Source organism: Lathamus discolor, chromosome Z (assembly GCF_037157495.1).
Source record: "Lathamus discolor isolate bLatDis1 chromosome Z, bLatDis1.hap1, whole genome shotgun sequence".
In the NCBI taxonomy this organism is placed as follows: Eukaryota; Metazoa; Chordata; class Aves; order Psittaciformes; family Psittacidae; genus Lathamus; species Lathamus discolor.
This window is the reverse complement of record NC_088909.1, coordinates 100,280,546-100,297,566: the sequence shown is the minus strand read 5'-3', so window position 1 is coordinate 100,297,566 and position 17,021 is coordinate 100,280,546. Positions and strand designations below refer to the sequence as shown.

The following is a 17,021-nucleotide window of genomic DNA, read 5'->3' as shown; positions in this document are numbered from 1 at the left end:
GAGCAGTGCAGCAGTGGTACATTGCCTTGTGCTGGTGTGACTGACTAGGGTGGGGGGGGTCAGGCAGTTGGAGATCCCAGTTGGCTGGAGGTCTTGCTCCTGTTCTGTCTGTCCTAATGGGCTCAGTTCTAGTTTGATAACTTTGGGATCTGGAGGTTATCCTGCTCTCTCAGGCCTGTTTGTCTCTGCTTTGGCACGGCTGTGGTGCTCCCTGGGGCTTAGCTCCAGCTGCCCTGGAGCCACCAGGAAAGGTGGCTAGAACCAGAGATGAGCTGGGTAGGGGCTGTCCAGCAAGGAAGCAGTGGCTCTGCCTCATTCTCTGCCTTTCTCCAGCCCTCCCAAGCACTGACTATGTTTTCCCAGTGCTTTGCATAAATAAGAGGAGGAAGAAGTCCCAGAGCGATGGAGGGCAGGGCTGGGCTGTGCTAGGAGCCCTGCGCTGCTTGCTCTGGAGCTCTGCCCAGGGCATGGAGGCTGATGCTGTCCCTTCTGCTGGGATGCGCACCCATCTCCACTGTGGGTCCAGCTCCACCGGTGCCCTTTCCTGCCCCGCAGCACAGCGGCCTGGCACCATGGGAAGGTTTTGCTTTTTACTATTATTTTTTTTTAATAGGTTTTCACGCTTTTTATAACAAAAATATCTGCTGGGGCCAAATGTTGCCCCAGGAAACCAGTCCGTATGGGCAGCCCGAGCAGCTGAGGGGTGCTGGAGCACCTCCGGGGTGGGAGAGAGGAGAGGCTGGGGTGACAGGCTGAGCCAGTGTGGCGGGGCCCACCGCAGAGGTGCCGGGCTCATGCGATGTTCTCAGTGGTTGCTGCCGTGTAGATAACCTTGGATTTGATGGGCGAGTCCAGCCTGGATGGGGTAAGAAGAGGGATGAGTGTTGGAGCGGGCAGGGGGTCCCTGCTAACCCATCCTGCTGCCCAATAGATCACCCTTGACTCATGCCCAGGATCCGTGCAACCCCCTCGGCCCCCTCTTCCTGCAGCTCCCTATTGCTCACCGTGTGTTCTGGTTGCGTTGCTTGTGGATGTACAGCAGGAAGGCCAGTGCCGTGATGGCAAAGAGCACCCCGAAGAGCACAGCCAGCACATCCCCTGCAAGCCAAGCACAGGCACGTTACACTGGGCTGGTCCCCAGTGGCTGCTGGACGGGAGAGATGGGGCAGGGCTGATGCCCAATGGCAGAGGAGACACAGAAGCAGCAGCCTCAGCTGAGCACGCATACCTGCTTGAAATGAAGAGCTGGAGTGTTCTGCAAAGGAGACAAAGACAGGATGAGCGCCTGCTGCATGGATACTAGGGCAGCCCTGCGAACCCACCATGGCAGCCAGTTCCCCAGCCCAGCACATGGGTGTCAGGACCCCCGTTCCCAGGCAGCGACCTCTCTCAGCCGCCCTCCCCTCTTTGTGCCAGCCCTTCACTTACCCGTTGCAGCTGAGCTGGCAGTACCTGAAAGAGAGACAGTAGGGTCAAGAGGAGAGCGTCAGAGCCTTCAGGTCCTGAAGGCTCCCCATAACCCCTCAAGATGCTGTGAGCTGACGCCCTACCCAGGAGTGCTGAGAGAAGGGGGTACACAAAGGATGTCGGGACCGCACAAAAGCTTCACTGAGCCCAACCATGAGCTCCCTTGCGGCCTGGGAAGCTGAGCACTGCAGCACCTGACCACTGCACCAAACCCCACAGGAGACCCCTAAAAGGAGCAGCAGCCTGCAGTGGGGTGGTGAGCAGCTCCTTAGGAGGAAGCAGCCAGACACTGCTGGCAGGGCACCTGCGTAGGGATGGCTCAGTGGCCCCTACAGATGCGTGGGAGCTGAGAGGGCAAACGTTTATCCCCATGAGAAGCATGGCTTTAAGCAGCTGCATTATGTCGGGTATCGCGCAGAGTGGCACTGTCTGCAGCCTGGATCCAGCTGTGCGGCTGCTGCGGGAAAGCTGCCGCCTTCTCCCAGCAGCTGGGACAGGAGCTGAACTGGGGGTGACTGGGGAAGGATCAACAAGTGTGGGTGCTTGTGCTGGCAAGCGAAGCCAGACATGACCCCACGGCACTCCAGCTTGGTGTACACTAGCTCCAAGGCTAAAGCGGGCAGTTACCAGCACTGCGAGGTGGGTAAAAACCCCAGCAATGCCAAGCACACAAGGTAAGGGACCAGTAGCCTCATCTGGCAGTGCTGGGGCAGCGTCCTGGCGTTCCAGGAGCAAAGGCTTTGTTAAAGTGGGGGTTGTTGAACAGAAACAGCAAATAAGAAAAGGGAGGTAAAATACTGTGGGCTGGGCAGCTCCCCCTTGCTCCAGCCTCGGTGTCTGGAGGCTTTGGAACAGCTTCTGCAAGAAAGTGGTAAAAGAAAAGCTTGGAGGTAAATAGAAAACATGATAAAGTATCCAGCATGTTTACCGAAGATAGAGCATGCCAGCCTAACCCGATATCCTTCTTTGATAAGTGATATTCTAGACAAAGAAAATGCAGTAGATTTTTATCTGTCCCTGCCTTCAGCGAAGCATTTGATGCTGTGCCACATGGGGAACTGCTAGCCAGGCTGAGGACCACGGTGATTAAAAGCCTGCAGCCATTAGCAAGCTGGGTGCAGTTGGGATGGTGAAGGGAAGTGCCTTGCACTTGATGTGTGGTTACCGAGGTCTGGGACCAAGCCTGTGTGCTGATTCTATTAGTCACCTTGACACGAGGTGTAGGAAATGCCCTCAATTCAGAGAAGGAACAGGATGTTGGGCAGAAAAAAAGCCAGTGACCTCAGAAAACAGCAACAGGCAAGAATTCAGCGATGCAGAGCGATAGTCACACCTGAGGGCTAACAGGAATTTCTACTTGTCGCTGGCAACTACCAGTGCAGGAAAGACCTTCGAGGACAAACCGAGGATGGACAGACAGGGATGCCTCAGGCAGAGCACAGCCGTCAGGAGGGGTCCCCTGCACTGCCCTTCCCACAGGGGTTGGTGGTGGGCTGCTGGCTGCAAGCCTGTTCTGTAGCTCCTACCCAGTTTAGCTGCTGTGTTTGGGAATGAAGAAGCTAGCTGGGGTGCCAGGACCTGGCTGCTTGCCCTTGACCATAGAATCACAGAATAGCTAGGGTTGGAAAGGACCTTAAGAACATCTAATTCCACCCCCCCGCCATACATCCCTAGTCCTGATATTCTTATTTCTGCAAGACTAAGGATAAAATATTTCCTAGATCGTCCCTGGGGCAGGGTGCAAGAAGCACAGAAATAGGGTTGCAGCAGGACCACAACATCAGTGGGCAAGGCTAGCCCATGCGAATGCTGGTTAAAGAGACGGGATGCTTTAACTTCTGCTCCTTGCCCTCTCTCTGCATCCCTGCACCCTGAGCACACTCAACTCAGTCCTTACCATCAGGCAGCTGCTTTGGCACAAAGAAGGTGGGCTGGAAGCTCGCGAGCACCGGTCTCCCATGGAGGCTCTGTATCTGCCGGTAATTGCTCTGCAGAGGTTTGCCATCATCGTGCCTCAGGCTCGTTATCAGCTTCAACATCTGGAAGGAGAGCAGCATGAGGAAGGCATCCTGCCTTTGGGAGCCAGGGGACCGGGATGGGGTGCATGGATGGTGCATGGGCCCATTGCCCTGACAGACCTGGTCACGAGAGATCATCATGGTCTGGTTGAAGACTGTCCACCTCACCGCCTGGTAGCAGGGAGGGGTGGTCAGAGAGCCGTTGTAGCGGTAGTAGTATTTCAGGTTGACAGGCAGCAGACTTGCGATGTTGAACCCGGGCACCCAGACTTCCTCACCTGGGAGAATAAACACCATGGGAATGAGACCAGCACAACCGCTGGAGAACAACAGGCAGGACGAGCATGGAGATCATGGGCACCTTGGCACTGCATGTGCCTGGGTCTACAGTGCTGCCATCAATGCCAGCATTGTCCTGGAGGAAGGGGAAAGCACGTGCGAGCAGAGGGCACCTTGGAGAGCTATTTCTGTACAAGCTGTGCGGTGCTCACATTCTCACATCCATACAGCACATGCCTGCTGCAGCCTCTCTCTGTGTGCGGCAGGTTTCCCTGCTGGGCTGCAGCCCCTGGGACAAGAACTAGGTGGGACAGAGCCTTACCTTCTCTTTGGATTTGCTGCATATGGTCAAGGAGTTCCTGATAGTACGGGTTGTCTCTTGGGCCCATCTGCAACACAGAGACCCCATGGTAATGACAAGAACAGGGTCATAGTGGAGACCAGCCAGTGATGCTGGTGATGGCAGTGCCAGCAGGGAGGTACCGTTCCCTGTAAAAGCCACCCTGTCCTGGTGACACCTTCCTCCTATCAAGGTTGCTTTTCCCTCTAGATTGCCCTTTCTCTCCTCTTCTCCCCAGGAGCATTTGCACCTTTGCCAGTTCCCAAACTGTGCCCACCCCAGTCCCATCCTCACCCTGCTCCTGCCCCTTTCCACCCCCGGCTGGTCTACGGGACTCACCTCCAGGAAGGCTCCCAGTACAGCCAGGCCATCTGGCTGGACCATTGCCTCCTTAAAGCTGTCATACTTGGTGTTGTAGTGGACCACATGGATCTGGAAGGGGAGCACACAATGCAGAACGGGTACTGTCAGGAGGTGCTCATCCCCACCGGACTTCAGCCTGATGGAGCCAGGGCTGGAAGGAGCACGCATTCGTGACAAGCATCCCTCCTAGGAAGGGAATATGCTGCTGGGACTGAGATAATGTGCTGCTGCAAAGCAGCAAGAGTGGGGATCTGCTCTGGTCAGACACAGCAAACCAGCACTCTGCCCCAGATACCAGAGGTTGCACTGCAGAGCTGAGCTCAGTTTGAGGACAGGAGCTAGAGAAGAAGGGATAAAACCAGATGGGAGCTGGCAGAGCAAGAGGACAGTGTGTACAGAGTAAACAGTCCCTGCAGCTCCCAAAGCAGGCTGCTCACAGCCACCCGTGGAGCTGGCTCCCCTGCTCCAGGGACCACCACAACTCCTGCTCCATCAGCCCAGGACCAGGCTGCAGCATGGGGGCACGGCCACAGGCAGGAGCCCCAGGCCATCAGAGCATCCTGGAGCGTGGTTTCCTCCTCACCTCTGACCACAGGCTGCAGCATTAAGTCTGGCTCAGCATCAGTGCATGGTCTCCTACACTGAGCTCTGCTGCTGCAGAGGTGCCCAGGGAGCAGGGATCTTGGCTCGGGTTACAGCAGTCACCCAGTGATAACCAAGGACATGTGCTAGGAGCATACAGCACTCCAGCACCTTCCTTGCCCATAAGCAGGAGAGGAGAGGATGCATCCATTGCCATGAGGCTCCTTACCTCTGCAGCAAAGCGGTGCCCGTTGATGGTGTGCTCCGAGCCCGGTCCTGTTGTTGCGCCCCAGTGCAGGTGTAGCTGCACAGCTCGGTACTGCTGGGCATAGCCACCAGTGATGGCCATGGACTGCGGCAGCTCGAGAACAACTGCAGAAGCAGAATAGGTCAGTCAACACCACACAAAGCCCAGTCCATCCCGCAGGTAATGCAGAGGAAGTGTCTCAAGGGAAAGAATCATCCTGGGCTTCTGGAAATGGGGCACAAGCAGCAGATTTGCTTTCTGCCTTTTGTGATGAGGCTATGGGCAAGTCAATACTCAGAGCTGTGCCAGTGTGGCAGGGTTCAACTTTTATGGTAACGCCCCAGTAAACGCACCAGCTTCAAAAATAGCTGCCATGAAAACACTGGAAAATGAAGCACCCCTCTGCGGAGGCTCCCAGGGGCCAGCTCCAAGCGCATGCTATTCAACAATGTATTTAAATACAAAGAGAACATGGACAAAAAGATACTGGCAGGGTGTCGAATACCTATGAGGGCAGTTGGACAGAGAGAGCTGCAGCACTTGGCGAGCTGGGACCTTTCAAATAAAGCAGCCTGTGAGTGTCTGACAGCAGTGGAGCTGGTGGCATGTAAGCATTAAATGCTCTGAAAGCATTTAGAGCTAAAATTGTGCCTCTTTGAGTGTCATGCATACTTGGTTTTGCATTTTACTTTAATATGGTTTAGACAGCTCTCTTGGACTTCTGCAGTAGTGTGTCAAATCTAGAAGCTGAGTTAGCTCCAGTAGCACACGCAGCAAAAATGCCAGGAGCATCCCTAGGCACTGAGAAAGGCTGATCTATCCTTTCTAGCACCTTTGTCTCCCTCATTTTTAATATCAGCTCTTTTCCTCCCTCTGTCTTTCTAGGTGAAGGGTCCCTTAGTCACCTCAGTGAGCTAGGGAGCAGATTTGGGATTAACCATGTAACAGAGCTGTGTTGAGTCATCTGTGCTGTGCTCCCTGCCACTGGATTCAGAGATACAAAACTCAAATACGGGAAGCGGGATACTGCTCCCTCCCCAGGAGTTTATCTACTTCCACATTTCTATTGTGTATCTAAATCACTGCATTCCTTCTACCACCTACCTGAGTCATTTTCAGGCCTTTGAAAAAGCTTATACAGCACACACGCTTTATATTGCAAAAAGGAGTGACTGTACTGATATCTTACTGGACTTGCAACGTTTTATTTATTTATGGCTTTTCATAAAGCAGACTGGTAGCTGCCAGAACAAAAAACAGGCATCTTATAACCATGTGAGAAGCTGCTTCCCCCCCCTGCCATGAAAATGCTCTGACTGCTTTTCTAAACACCAAGCAACACCAGATGCCAGGGTGTCTAAAATAGCAACTACTGAGCAAAACTAGTTTAACTGTGCAGGGCAGGAGGCCATAATATAAAGCTCTGAGCATGCACTGTGTGGCTGATCTGACCGTGTATAGCGAGTCTGGCCTGTTGAGTTTGCTGTATACAGAGGTCAGCTCCATCTCACTAGCTATCAGGGCAAGGAGGTGCCTTATCGCACCAACAGCGAGTCCCTTTCCCCATCACCTTTCCTGAGCTCGGTGACTGGCAGACACCAGCATGCACAAAACACTCAGCTTGCTCCCAGAAAAAGCTGGTAGCAACCAGGACTCAGCATCCCCAGATGTGGTGAGCACAAAGGAGATGTGTTTTTAGCTGCATACCTGGCACGGTGAGACCAATACTAAGTGATGCTGACAGATTGTGTCCAGACTTCCCAAAAACGTTCTAAAACTGGGGAAGGGAAACAAAAGACCTATAGAAATTTCTTAAGATCTTGAGATGCCATCCTGAAGCACAGGCTTAAAGAAGTTGGCCCATGTTGTGTCCTGAAAGACTGTAGGTAGGTAAGGCTAAATCATGCCAGGGACTGACTAGTTCTTTGAAAGTGAAATGCAAGGGAGGGACTGATGTTCAAAACTGCATCAGAAACAACAGGGAACAATTTTAAAGGAAATGTGGGTTTTAACTAATTCCTGGAGCCAGCTCCCAAAGGCAGTGAGTGGTGAATTCTCCATGTCCTGGTTTCGGCCCTCCAGCCGATGTGCTTTACATGGACCTGTAAAGGCTCAACAGCCCAGTGCTTCCCTTTTGTCATTGAAGGCACCTTGACTGCAGCCTGGAAGAGAATCCCCTGCCCAGAGCCCAGGGAAAGGGTATGAGGGTGCTGCCAGGAGGCTATGCTTGTTCTTCAGCCTCAGCCTGTGCCCCTGCACCCACCAGTGTGCCCATTGTTCCTCAGCTTGAGCCTCTCGTTGGCAGGCAGGCTGTAGCCAGAGAGCTGGATCGCCCGCAGATGGGGGCTGAAGATGGTGTTGGCCATGTTGATGTTGATGGGTGACTGCATGGTGCCGCTGCAGTCCTGGTAGTCCTCACTCCAGCGATTCCGGTCTGGTATGTGGAGGAATAGAAGGAATGAGACCACATGGGGAAAGAGCCAGGAAAGAGGTTTAGAGGGTGGTGGGGAAGGGACAGGCACCGGCCAGGGAATAAGCCATGCTTGTAAGGTTAGTCTCCATCAAGTTAGCTCGGGAGCAGCTCTGTGCCCCCATGTGACTGCATGCAGCTGTATCAGGAAAGGTCTCGGAGCACGGTGAGCTGCCAGGAAAGTCTATTTTTGGGGTGTTTGGGAAGAGTGCAAGAAGATCATTTACAAGTGGACTTGGCAAGGCGAGAGGCTGCTGCTCTGCAGCTCCTTACACGCTCCCTGCCTTGCACAGCCTGGCCTCTGGCAGGTATCACCCATCAGGCTACTTGAGCCATGTACCACAGTGCTGCTGGGATCACAGGAGTCCACAGCCACAGGTCTGATGGGCTGCTAACTGCAACCAGGGCCATTTCACACGGCTGGGGTGGCTGCTTAACTTGCCACGTCTCCCCAGTGCCTTTGCTGGGATAAGCATGCCTGGTGCTCCAGGAACCTCCCCTTGCATTGCAGGGGACTGCTTCTAACACATCTTGGGCCACTGCACACCCAAGCTTATCCACAGGCCAGCCGCTCACAGGACCCTGTAAAGATGAAGCTGTGCTTTAGCAGGTCCAAGCCAGCCTCTGGTCCTGAGCAGAGCAATGGTGCAGGGACCTGACCCGCCACTGCTGTGGGAAGGGGTGTGTTAGTGCTACCAATGAATGACGCTGTGGAGAAGCCCCCAGGCCATGATGGGAGGGCAAGGCCAGGCATGATGGGGATCGAGGGTGAAAGAGGTGAGGGCACAGCTAATCCCTGGGCAGGTCAAAGTCCCAGCATAGGCTGCAAGTCCAGCCTGGGGAGCGCAGCCTGCTTGCATTGGCACAGGGTCAGGGAGAAGCCCTGCCCCAAGGGGCATCCCCCCACACCCATGGGGCTGGGGAAATCCTTGTCAGAGCCCTTGTTTCCTGCTCAAATCAGAGCAACCCCCGGCTCCTCAGCCCATGTCTGCCCAGGCTTGGGCTCCGGTGATGTGATGGGGTCAGGCAGGAGTGAAGGGTGAGCCACAGAGTGCGCACAGGAGCCCTGTAATCATTAACCAGGGCTGGCTCAGGCCCAGGATGTGCTGGGTGGTAGGAAAAAAGCAGAGTAACTGCAGGGTATTTACCTTCATAGCTCCAGTGAGTGTGGCCAAGACCTGGGAAAAAAAAGAGAAGAGAAAAACCCACATGAATGGAAGGGAAAGGTTGGCAGCGAACACGCCTCAACCAGGCAGCGTTCCCAGACCCGGCAGCAGGTCTTTGGGCTCCCACTTCCTTCAGTTCCCCTCTGTGCCTTTGGTGTCCCACTCCTCCTATGCCCAGGAAAGGGGGATACACCCAGAGGGCATTGCCTCCTCCGACCAGGGTCAGGTCTCCCGTGGATGTCAGTCAGAGGGAAAACCCCAGAGCCTGATGCTTTGTTATCATCTTTATAATGGAAAAATAAGAGGTACTGGCTTTCGTCACTGAGCAGCTCCTGCAGCCACCCCGGCGCAGCCAACTCCTCACACTGCCCCAGCACAAAGCACTTAATAAGGCAGGTCTGCAGCTTCCCTGCTCAGGCTCTGTAAGCAGGAGCAGCCAGGGAAGTTCCTCTCCTGAAGGCACTCCTGTGATGCTGAAAAGCTGGAGGTGTGGGGGGAAGCATCTCCTACACCATGAGGAGTTTGGGCATCGCATTGTGCAGACACCCTCCTCCCACTAGGGCTTGCAGCAGAGGAAGCAAATGAGTACTAACACCTTGTCTTCCTCATCAGCGAGTGTCCCTACCATGGGGGCAGAAGGCCACAAGAAAACGGGCCAGACTGAGCACCCTGTCCCAACAGCCCCCTGCCCCAACTCACCCGGCCACCCCAATTCCCACACAGAACTGTGTAAGGTTCTTACTGCGCTCAAGCTCTTTCCCTAGGAAAAGCCCATGCCCGGAGCTCTGCATGCCCTGTGTCAGTTTGGATTTGCCCCAAGCAGGGAAACACGACCCATAAGGACTATGCCTCTGTCCTGACTGGCAGAACAGGTAATTTTTGGGCTCCACATCTGATTTCTCCTTGCTGGTCATTGCAGACAGGTTATTGCCACATCCCAGCCCACAAGGGCAGGAATGGAGGATGCCAGGTTGGGACGGGCTTGGGGCAAAGAGGTGCACACATCCGGCAGCAACGGACAGCATAACACCCACTTTCATCAGCTCCTCAAGGGTGAAGGACATGGAGGAGCATTTAGTAGGTGCATCTCTGCCCCTTGGTGGGCCAGGACAAAAGAGGGGCTCTGCTCTGGTCCCCTTCCCTGCTGCTGACAGCAGCTATCGACAGCCACTTGCTATTAATAGGAGCAGATTCCAGCTCAGGAGTGAGAAAGGAAGAGGCACGCTTTCCCAGGCCCAGATGTCCTATGCAAGCCCAAGCTCAGCAGGATCCTGCTCTGCTCTCAGCAAGGATCCAGGCATGCTGGGGGCCTCTGGCGCAGCTGCCGTGGTAAAACAGGGCTGGAAAATGGATAGAGGGTGCTCCGGGGCACCCATCATTGCTGGAGGGGGCCCAGAGGGCTGTTCCCATCACCAGTGACTCATCTCTGCAGCACTTCTGACACTCAGGAGTGATGCTTGGAGTCACTTGCCTGGGCGCGGGGTACTCCCAAAGGCATATGAAGAAGGGGCAGCAGAGGGCTGGGCAAGCCTGCATCAGGCAGGAACACGTGTGCCCTGGGACAGGCTGCAGTGCCCTCGCCATGCCTGCCGGAATGGCATTGCCCTGGGATGCACCCAGCATTCATCCGGCCCACCTTGCTCACATGAAGGTTATCTTGTCCCTGGACACTGGCTATGCACCAGAATCCAGAGTACACGGATGCTGCTCTGGAAACACCACCACATCCTGTCCCCATTCTCCTGCCCTGCCTGCACTAGGTGGCCATGGCTTGCATGCAAGAGCCATGTTTGCTGCTTTCTAGGTAGGATTCCCCTCCTGCAACATGGGAAATGCCCCAAGATGCACTGGCTTTGGGGCAGTCACAGCACACATTAGGCACTGCAGCCCAGGGTTGGTACGTGGTGCCTTGACTCTCTGCACATGCCTCAACTGGCACAGCCTGCCCTGGCTCCCCACTTTGTGCTCGCCTCCAGGGACCCTGCCTTGATAGAAAGCAGCTCCAACATCATATTGTAGATTGAGCAATAGCACCATGCTGGTACCTGCCTGCTGTGTCAGCACCGTGCCACCCACCCCAGCTCCCACATCCCACTGTGCTTCCCACAGCCAAGGAGGGCCTGGACCTTCCTCACAGCCTCCCACTACTCAGCTCAGCAGCTTTGAACACCCTGGAGGCTGCAGCTGTACCCAGGGGTCAGTCCAATCCATCCCAACACAATGGATTTCTTTAGGGGTCTCTTGGCATCAGAGCCAAGAGGACCCATGAGCATTTACCCATGCACTGAGGCCACCTGAGCGTGTTTCCCCATCCCATGGATCTGGGTGCAGCTGCTGCCACCCACTCGGGGAAGCATCTTAAATCAAATCTGTGCAGGGTTGGGTCCCCTTAGCACAGGCATCAAGGGCTGCAAGATAGCATCAAAGCAAGCCCAGCCTGGATGCTCAGCATCTGCCCCGGCCTCAGCACGGCTCAGATGAGCCGTGCAATACTCCGGTCCCTTCCACTTGGGGGCATTCACAATCTCGCAGCCCTTTGCCATGAACATTAACCCACTGCCCTGCCCCAGAACGTCGATTTGCATAATTCCAGTCTGCCTCCCACGTTCCCCTCCGCCGGAGCACGTCCTCTCCCTCGGAAAGCCGTGCGGAGCCAGGTCTCTTTGCTGTTGCACCACGCACCACAACAGACGTGGCTGCACCTAGGCAGTGGGTGCTGCAGCTCCCCGCATGCCCTGCCCTACATCTGACCACACAGAGATGTGGGGGGAAACAACCTCGCTGCTTTGATGAGCAAGAAGAGGGCTCCTTGCAGGGGTCCCAGCAGAAAACCATAGTAGGGTACCAACAGGAGCTGCAGTTGGTGAGAAAGGCTCCGTGCACAGCTATGCGGAACCCCTCAGACCCAGCTAAGTACTAAACACACCTCCCCACAGCAGCCTGAGATTTCCCCTTTCACTTACTCCCTCCTTTATGCTTTCTCCCCCTATTGCTCACTGCCTCTCGGCCCTCCCATTCTGGGATACCGGCGCTGCTGCAAGCGCCAGCCTCCTTCCCTCCTTGACATCCAACACCATCCAACAACACTTTCCTGCCGAGTTCAGGCAGACGCTGCCATTACCAGTGTGCTGTTCTGCATGTCCTGCAGCCCAGAGCAGCTTTTGGCAGGCTGAGGAGCCAGTACAACCGCGGGACGCTGCGAATCCCACATAGGAAAGGCACCGATGCAGCAAGCTGCTCCCAGGAGACATGGGGACATAGGGATGCACCGCAAAACTAGGGGGCTCATGATCATTTGCACAGAGCAAGAGGCAGAACCAAGCAATAAGGAGGGTGATCAGAGGGTCTGCCCTATATGTCTGCCCTATATGTCTGCCCTCTCCACCCTTCCACAACACTGAAGGGATGTGCCATTCAGAGCGTGGATGGTGCCTGACAGCAACGTGGCCATCGGCACCTGCCTGGAATTCCAGCAGGAGTCTGATGGCTTGTGTGTGATGGGCAGGGGAGTGGGTTCGCACCTAGCTCAGACATCCTGCTCTTATCAGCTGAGCACATCGTGCCCTGTGCTCAGCCACAGCGATGCTGCCAGAGCCTCCTCTGCCCTCTGGGACCCTGCCCTGCGTCAATGCCCTCTGGGATGAGGCTGGTTTACAGGGGATGCCAGGTCAGAAGCACCTTGATGTGCCACCGGGCACTAAGCAGCTGTCTGCAAATCAGTCCCAGTGGAGCTCATGGCCAGAGAAAAGGGAAATCAAGGTGATATTCCTAGTGCTCAGTGAGCCAGGACGTGCCAGGACACGCAGAGATGCACAAAGTGCAGGTCCCAAAGCAGGGACCAGCCACAGCAGCCGGGTCCCAGCGTACAAAACACATCCAAGCACCGTGTCCCTTGAAAGCAATAACCTAATCAAGGTATCTCGCTGCGATGCTGTGCTCACGCTGCCCACCGCCAGCTCCCAAGGCCATGGCACAGGCATGGGTTCTGTACAACCCCAGCATCTTTCTTCCATAGCCCACAAGGACCCTCTCTATGGGACAGCTGTGCCAACCCAGCCCTACTTTTGCCAGCACAGCCCTAGTTTCCCCATTCAGACACACACCCCATGCAGCACTCACATCCTTTCAGCCCAGGACAACACCCCATGTGCTGCCCATGGGGGCATAGATCCCTCCCGAGCCCGGCTGCATTAAAGCCCCTTTGTGTTTATAAACTCAAGCCTTGAGGATCAGCCTTTAATCTACCACCGGCAGCGCAGGTCACCGCAGGGATTGTTCTTTGTGCTCCCGGGCTGCAGGGCCCCAGTTTAGGCCAGATCCACGCCACAGGGATAAGGGTTTGGGCAGAGGAAGGCACAGGACAAGCTTTACTCGAGGGCACATCCCTGCTCACTGTGAACCCAACTGTCCCAGCAAATGCTACAGGAAAAAGGAAACAATCGCACACCACTGCAGAGGAAGGGCCATCCCAGCTGAAGGGATAGAAATGGGGAAATCCCAGGGGACAAATCAGTGCTTGGAGCTGGGGTATAAGATGAATAAGGGATATTAAGCAAGAGAAATGGGCTAAGCTGAAGAAGAGCATCGGGCAATGAGCAAGAAGAGGACACAGAGCAGGACAGGTCTGAATAGGAGGGAGAGATTGATCAGGCTGCAATAGCAAAGAAAGTTGCTCTTTCCCAAAGACACCTGTAACACCGGACTGCGCAAGCCAGAGGTTCTTCAGAGAGCAGCCCCATGGTGAAGCCTTAGTGACAAGCCCCAGCTTGTGCTGGGTGTCCAGGGGTGGGGGCCACCAGCCCCACCTTGCACACGAGCCTCAAGGAAGATGGAGCCCAGACATCGCCCTGCAGTGGTGCTGAGACACGCCGCTCCCAGTGCTGGCAGGAGCCTTGGCAGGTCCCAGCCGAGACCTGCTCCAGAGACCAGCCCAGTCTTCAGCCTCTAGTGCAGTGCAGCACGGGCCAGGCTGCCTGCTCCTTACCTACACCACTGCCACTTCTCACCCCTCGCTTCCCTTTCCCACTCCCATCCCAAGCTCTGCACCCACCCATCCCAAACCCCGTTGCCACCGCACCACAACAGTATGCTGAATTCATCTGAATGCCCGATGCCCTCCCACCCTGTGGCCTGGGTTACTTCACGTCTGTGGCAAGGACCATCTGCGTCCCCATCTCTGTCCAGTGCTCAGCCCGGCAGAAGCAGCTCTGGTGAGAAATGTGATTCATTGTAATAACAAAGCAATAACAAAAGCAACTCCTGGCACTGAATGGTTGCTGGTTTGCACCACAGGGCAGCTGTCCTGGCATGGGTTGGGCAACTTCTTTCCAGAGGCAAAACCAAGGACACACTGCGAGGCTGAACTGGGGAAACAACCCCTCCAGCAAGACTGGGATGAGGAGCGGAGCCAGGATCAGGAACGTCTCAGCCCCATGCGAGCAAATTCATGGCACTGCCCCGAACTCCCTGCTGAGCACTGGCAGCGCCACGGTGCCCAGTCAGAAAAGGGACCAAGACCAAAGACCTAGGACTTTCCCCCAAAACAGCCACCCTGAGGTCTGAAAGCCCCCACGCTTCCAGCAAGACAGCTCTCGGCTGGGGAGAGCACACCACAGCGCGCAGCGCTGAGCTCATGCACGTCCCCCGTGCCCCATCAGCAGCCATGGGGCAGATCCCCGGCAACTCCGAGGCGGGGCAGGACCTCTTCCTTGCTGTGCTGTGTGGGGATAACACGGATGCACGGCCAGGCACGGCGGACCCCGCTGGGAAGAGGCCATGCTGCAGGACAAAGAGGGGCCAGCCGCCGTCCAGCCGCACTTGGGCCCGGGGCCGGACCCTCCGGTCGGTCCGTGCAAGGCACAGGCTGCACGGCCCCGGCTCCCCTACCCCGGCATCCGTGAGCCCCCCATCTGATGCAGAGAGGCCTTAGTGGGGGAACAGGGCTGGACACAAGCGGGAGCCGCAGCCCCTGGGCAGGGGTCGGGCTGCACAGGAGTTGGCGGGAGCAGGGACAAAGGCAGGGACGTGCTGGCGGTTGGGGGGGGGGGGGTGAAGCTCCTGCAACTGAGCGGTGCTGTGGGGATACAGCCCCACAGGGACCCCCCGCACTGGGGCACACCTAGGCCCCTAACAAACGTGCAGCGAGGGGTACAGCAGCCCCCCAGATTAACCAAGGGGAGTGCTCCCCAGCGTAAAGCACTTGGCATCCCCAATCCAGCACGCGCGCACTGGGGTGCCCTATGCATCAAGCATCCCGAACCCAGCAAAGGGGGAACCCCCGCGCATCAGCACGCCCCTTACATCAGGGACCCCAAACTCAATATTGGGGTGCTCCATGCATCAGACCGCCCAAGCACCCCAAACCGTGCTCCGGGGAGCCCCGTGCATCGGGATGCCCCGTGCACAGAGGACCCCAAACGGAGCACCGGGGTGCCCCGTGCAGGACGGGGACCCCCTGCTCACCTTTCCCCGGAGGGTGCGCTCGTTCCTCGGCGCCCTGGTCCTGGTCGCTCTCGCTGCCGGCGGCAGCGCGGCCCAGGGCGGCCAGGAGCAAGAGGCAGACCCGCAGCACGGAGCGGCTCATCTCCAGCAAGTGCGCGGGTGCGGGACGGCTGCTCCGTGTCCGCCCGGCCGCGCGTACGTGAGAGCGGGAGGGGAGGAGGCGGCGGCTCTGACTCAACCGCCGTTACCTTTTATAGAGGCTGGAGTCAAAGTCTGCGCCGCCCGCCCGGCGCAGCACGGCCAGGTGAGTGCTCGGTAAGCGACCAGCACCGCGGTGGGCACCGGGCTGCCCACCCCGGCCCCGCCGGGACGGGTCTGAGCACCCCGCGGCGGTACCGGGGGCTACAAGCGCCGCTCAGGCACAGGGGTCCCCGGTCCTCGGTGACGGACCCCTCAGTGTCCTCAGTTCACAGTGATGGGTGAAGGACCCTTCAGCCATGGGGGTCCTCAGTGATGGGTGGGAGACCCCCCAGCCGTGGGGGTCCCCAAACTCAGTGATGGATGAGTGATCCCTCAGTCCTGAGGTTCTCAAACACAGTGATGAGTGAGGGACCCCTTGGCCACCGATGTCTTCTCTCTGCAGTGTTGCGGTTGGGACTCCTCAGCTGTAGGTATTCCCTCTCCTCAGCAATGGGTGAAGAATCCGTCAGTGATGAGTGTCCCTTCAGTGGTGGGCCATGGGCCTCGGCCGTGCATGTCCCCTCTTCTTAGTGATGTACAGTTCAGAAAAGCATTTCTTCCTTTTGAGAATAGAGGACGATCTTGTGCCCACAAATCTGGGCAGAAGCCTTGCCTTCCTGCTTCTCCTCAGAGGTGGTGTGAACCATGTGGGTGCAGCTCAGTGTATGTACACGGTGCACCTGGATCCCAAAAAGCTTTGAACAATGTCCTGCACTGAGTGTCCTTAGTCCTCCTCATGCTATAAGATGCTGGTCTCCACAGTTGAGCAGATGGGCAATGTAAGGTGGGATGGCAGGTCAGTTTCCAATGGGTAGGAAGGTACCAGAAATGCCTTCCTTGGACACTGCACGGGGGCTTCTGCTTTTCATCATCTTCATAAGTTCTCTGAAAAAATCACATAAGCAGTGATTGGACAGAATTAGCTGCAACACTAATTTGGGCCAGTAAAGAACTGAAGCTGCCTGGAAGTGTTCAAAGGGGCAACAATGGTGCTGAGTGACGAGGCACAGACTGCAGTCTGGGTTGATAGACGCAAACTGGTGCATAGGTGGTGTAATCAAGGATGCATGGCACAAGGATGGACTTAAATCAGCTAATGCAACTCTCAGAAGATATCAGAGAGCTGCGGTGATGTCAGATCACTGCTTGCCAAGAAGAAAGTGAAGTAAGCACCGGGGATTATCAAGAAAGAAACAAAAACCCAAACCAAAACAAACAAAAAAGCCACCTCAACTTGCTGTTGTATAAATCTTGGGTGAAACCTCTTCTCAGTTATTACACACGGGTTTGTTTCTCCCATCACAAAAAGGTCCAAATCAGAAACATCACGCACAGGGCTCCAGGTCTGTTCAAGGACAGGGATGGTTTCCACATAAGGAAGGAGCAGAGCAGGTATGGCTGTGCAGCC

At 56.1% G+C, this 17,021-nt stretch overlaps 1 protein-coding gene across 1 annotated transcript; it reads right to left on the bottom strand.

The window, feature by feature from the left end:
• Window positions 1-581: 581 nt before the first annotated feature.
• Window positions 582-16,485, bottom strand: LOC136005401 (carbonic anhydrase 9-like). Its single transcript, XM_065662844.1, has 12 exons — window positions 15,395-16,485; window positions 8,915-8,944; window positions 7,560-7,730; window positions 5,279-5,421; window positions 4,444-4,536; window positions 4,087-4,153; window positions 3,606-3,763; window positions 3,365-3,506; window positions 1,429-1,452; window positions 1,229-1,255; window positions 1,005-1,098; window positions 582-856 (listed from the first exon to the last, which is right to left on the bottom strand). Exons 1-12 carry the CDS (start codon window positions 15,513-15,515, stop codon window positions 793-795), a joined length of 1,134 nt encoding a protein of 377 aa, XP_065518916.1. The 5' UTR covers window positions 15,516-16,485; the 3' UTR covers window positions 582-792.
• Window positions 16,486-17,021: the final 536 nt, after the last annotated feature.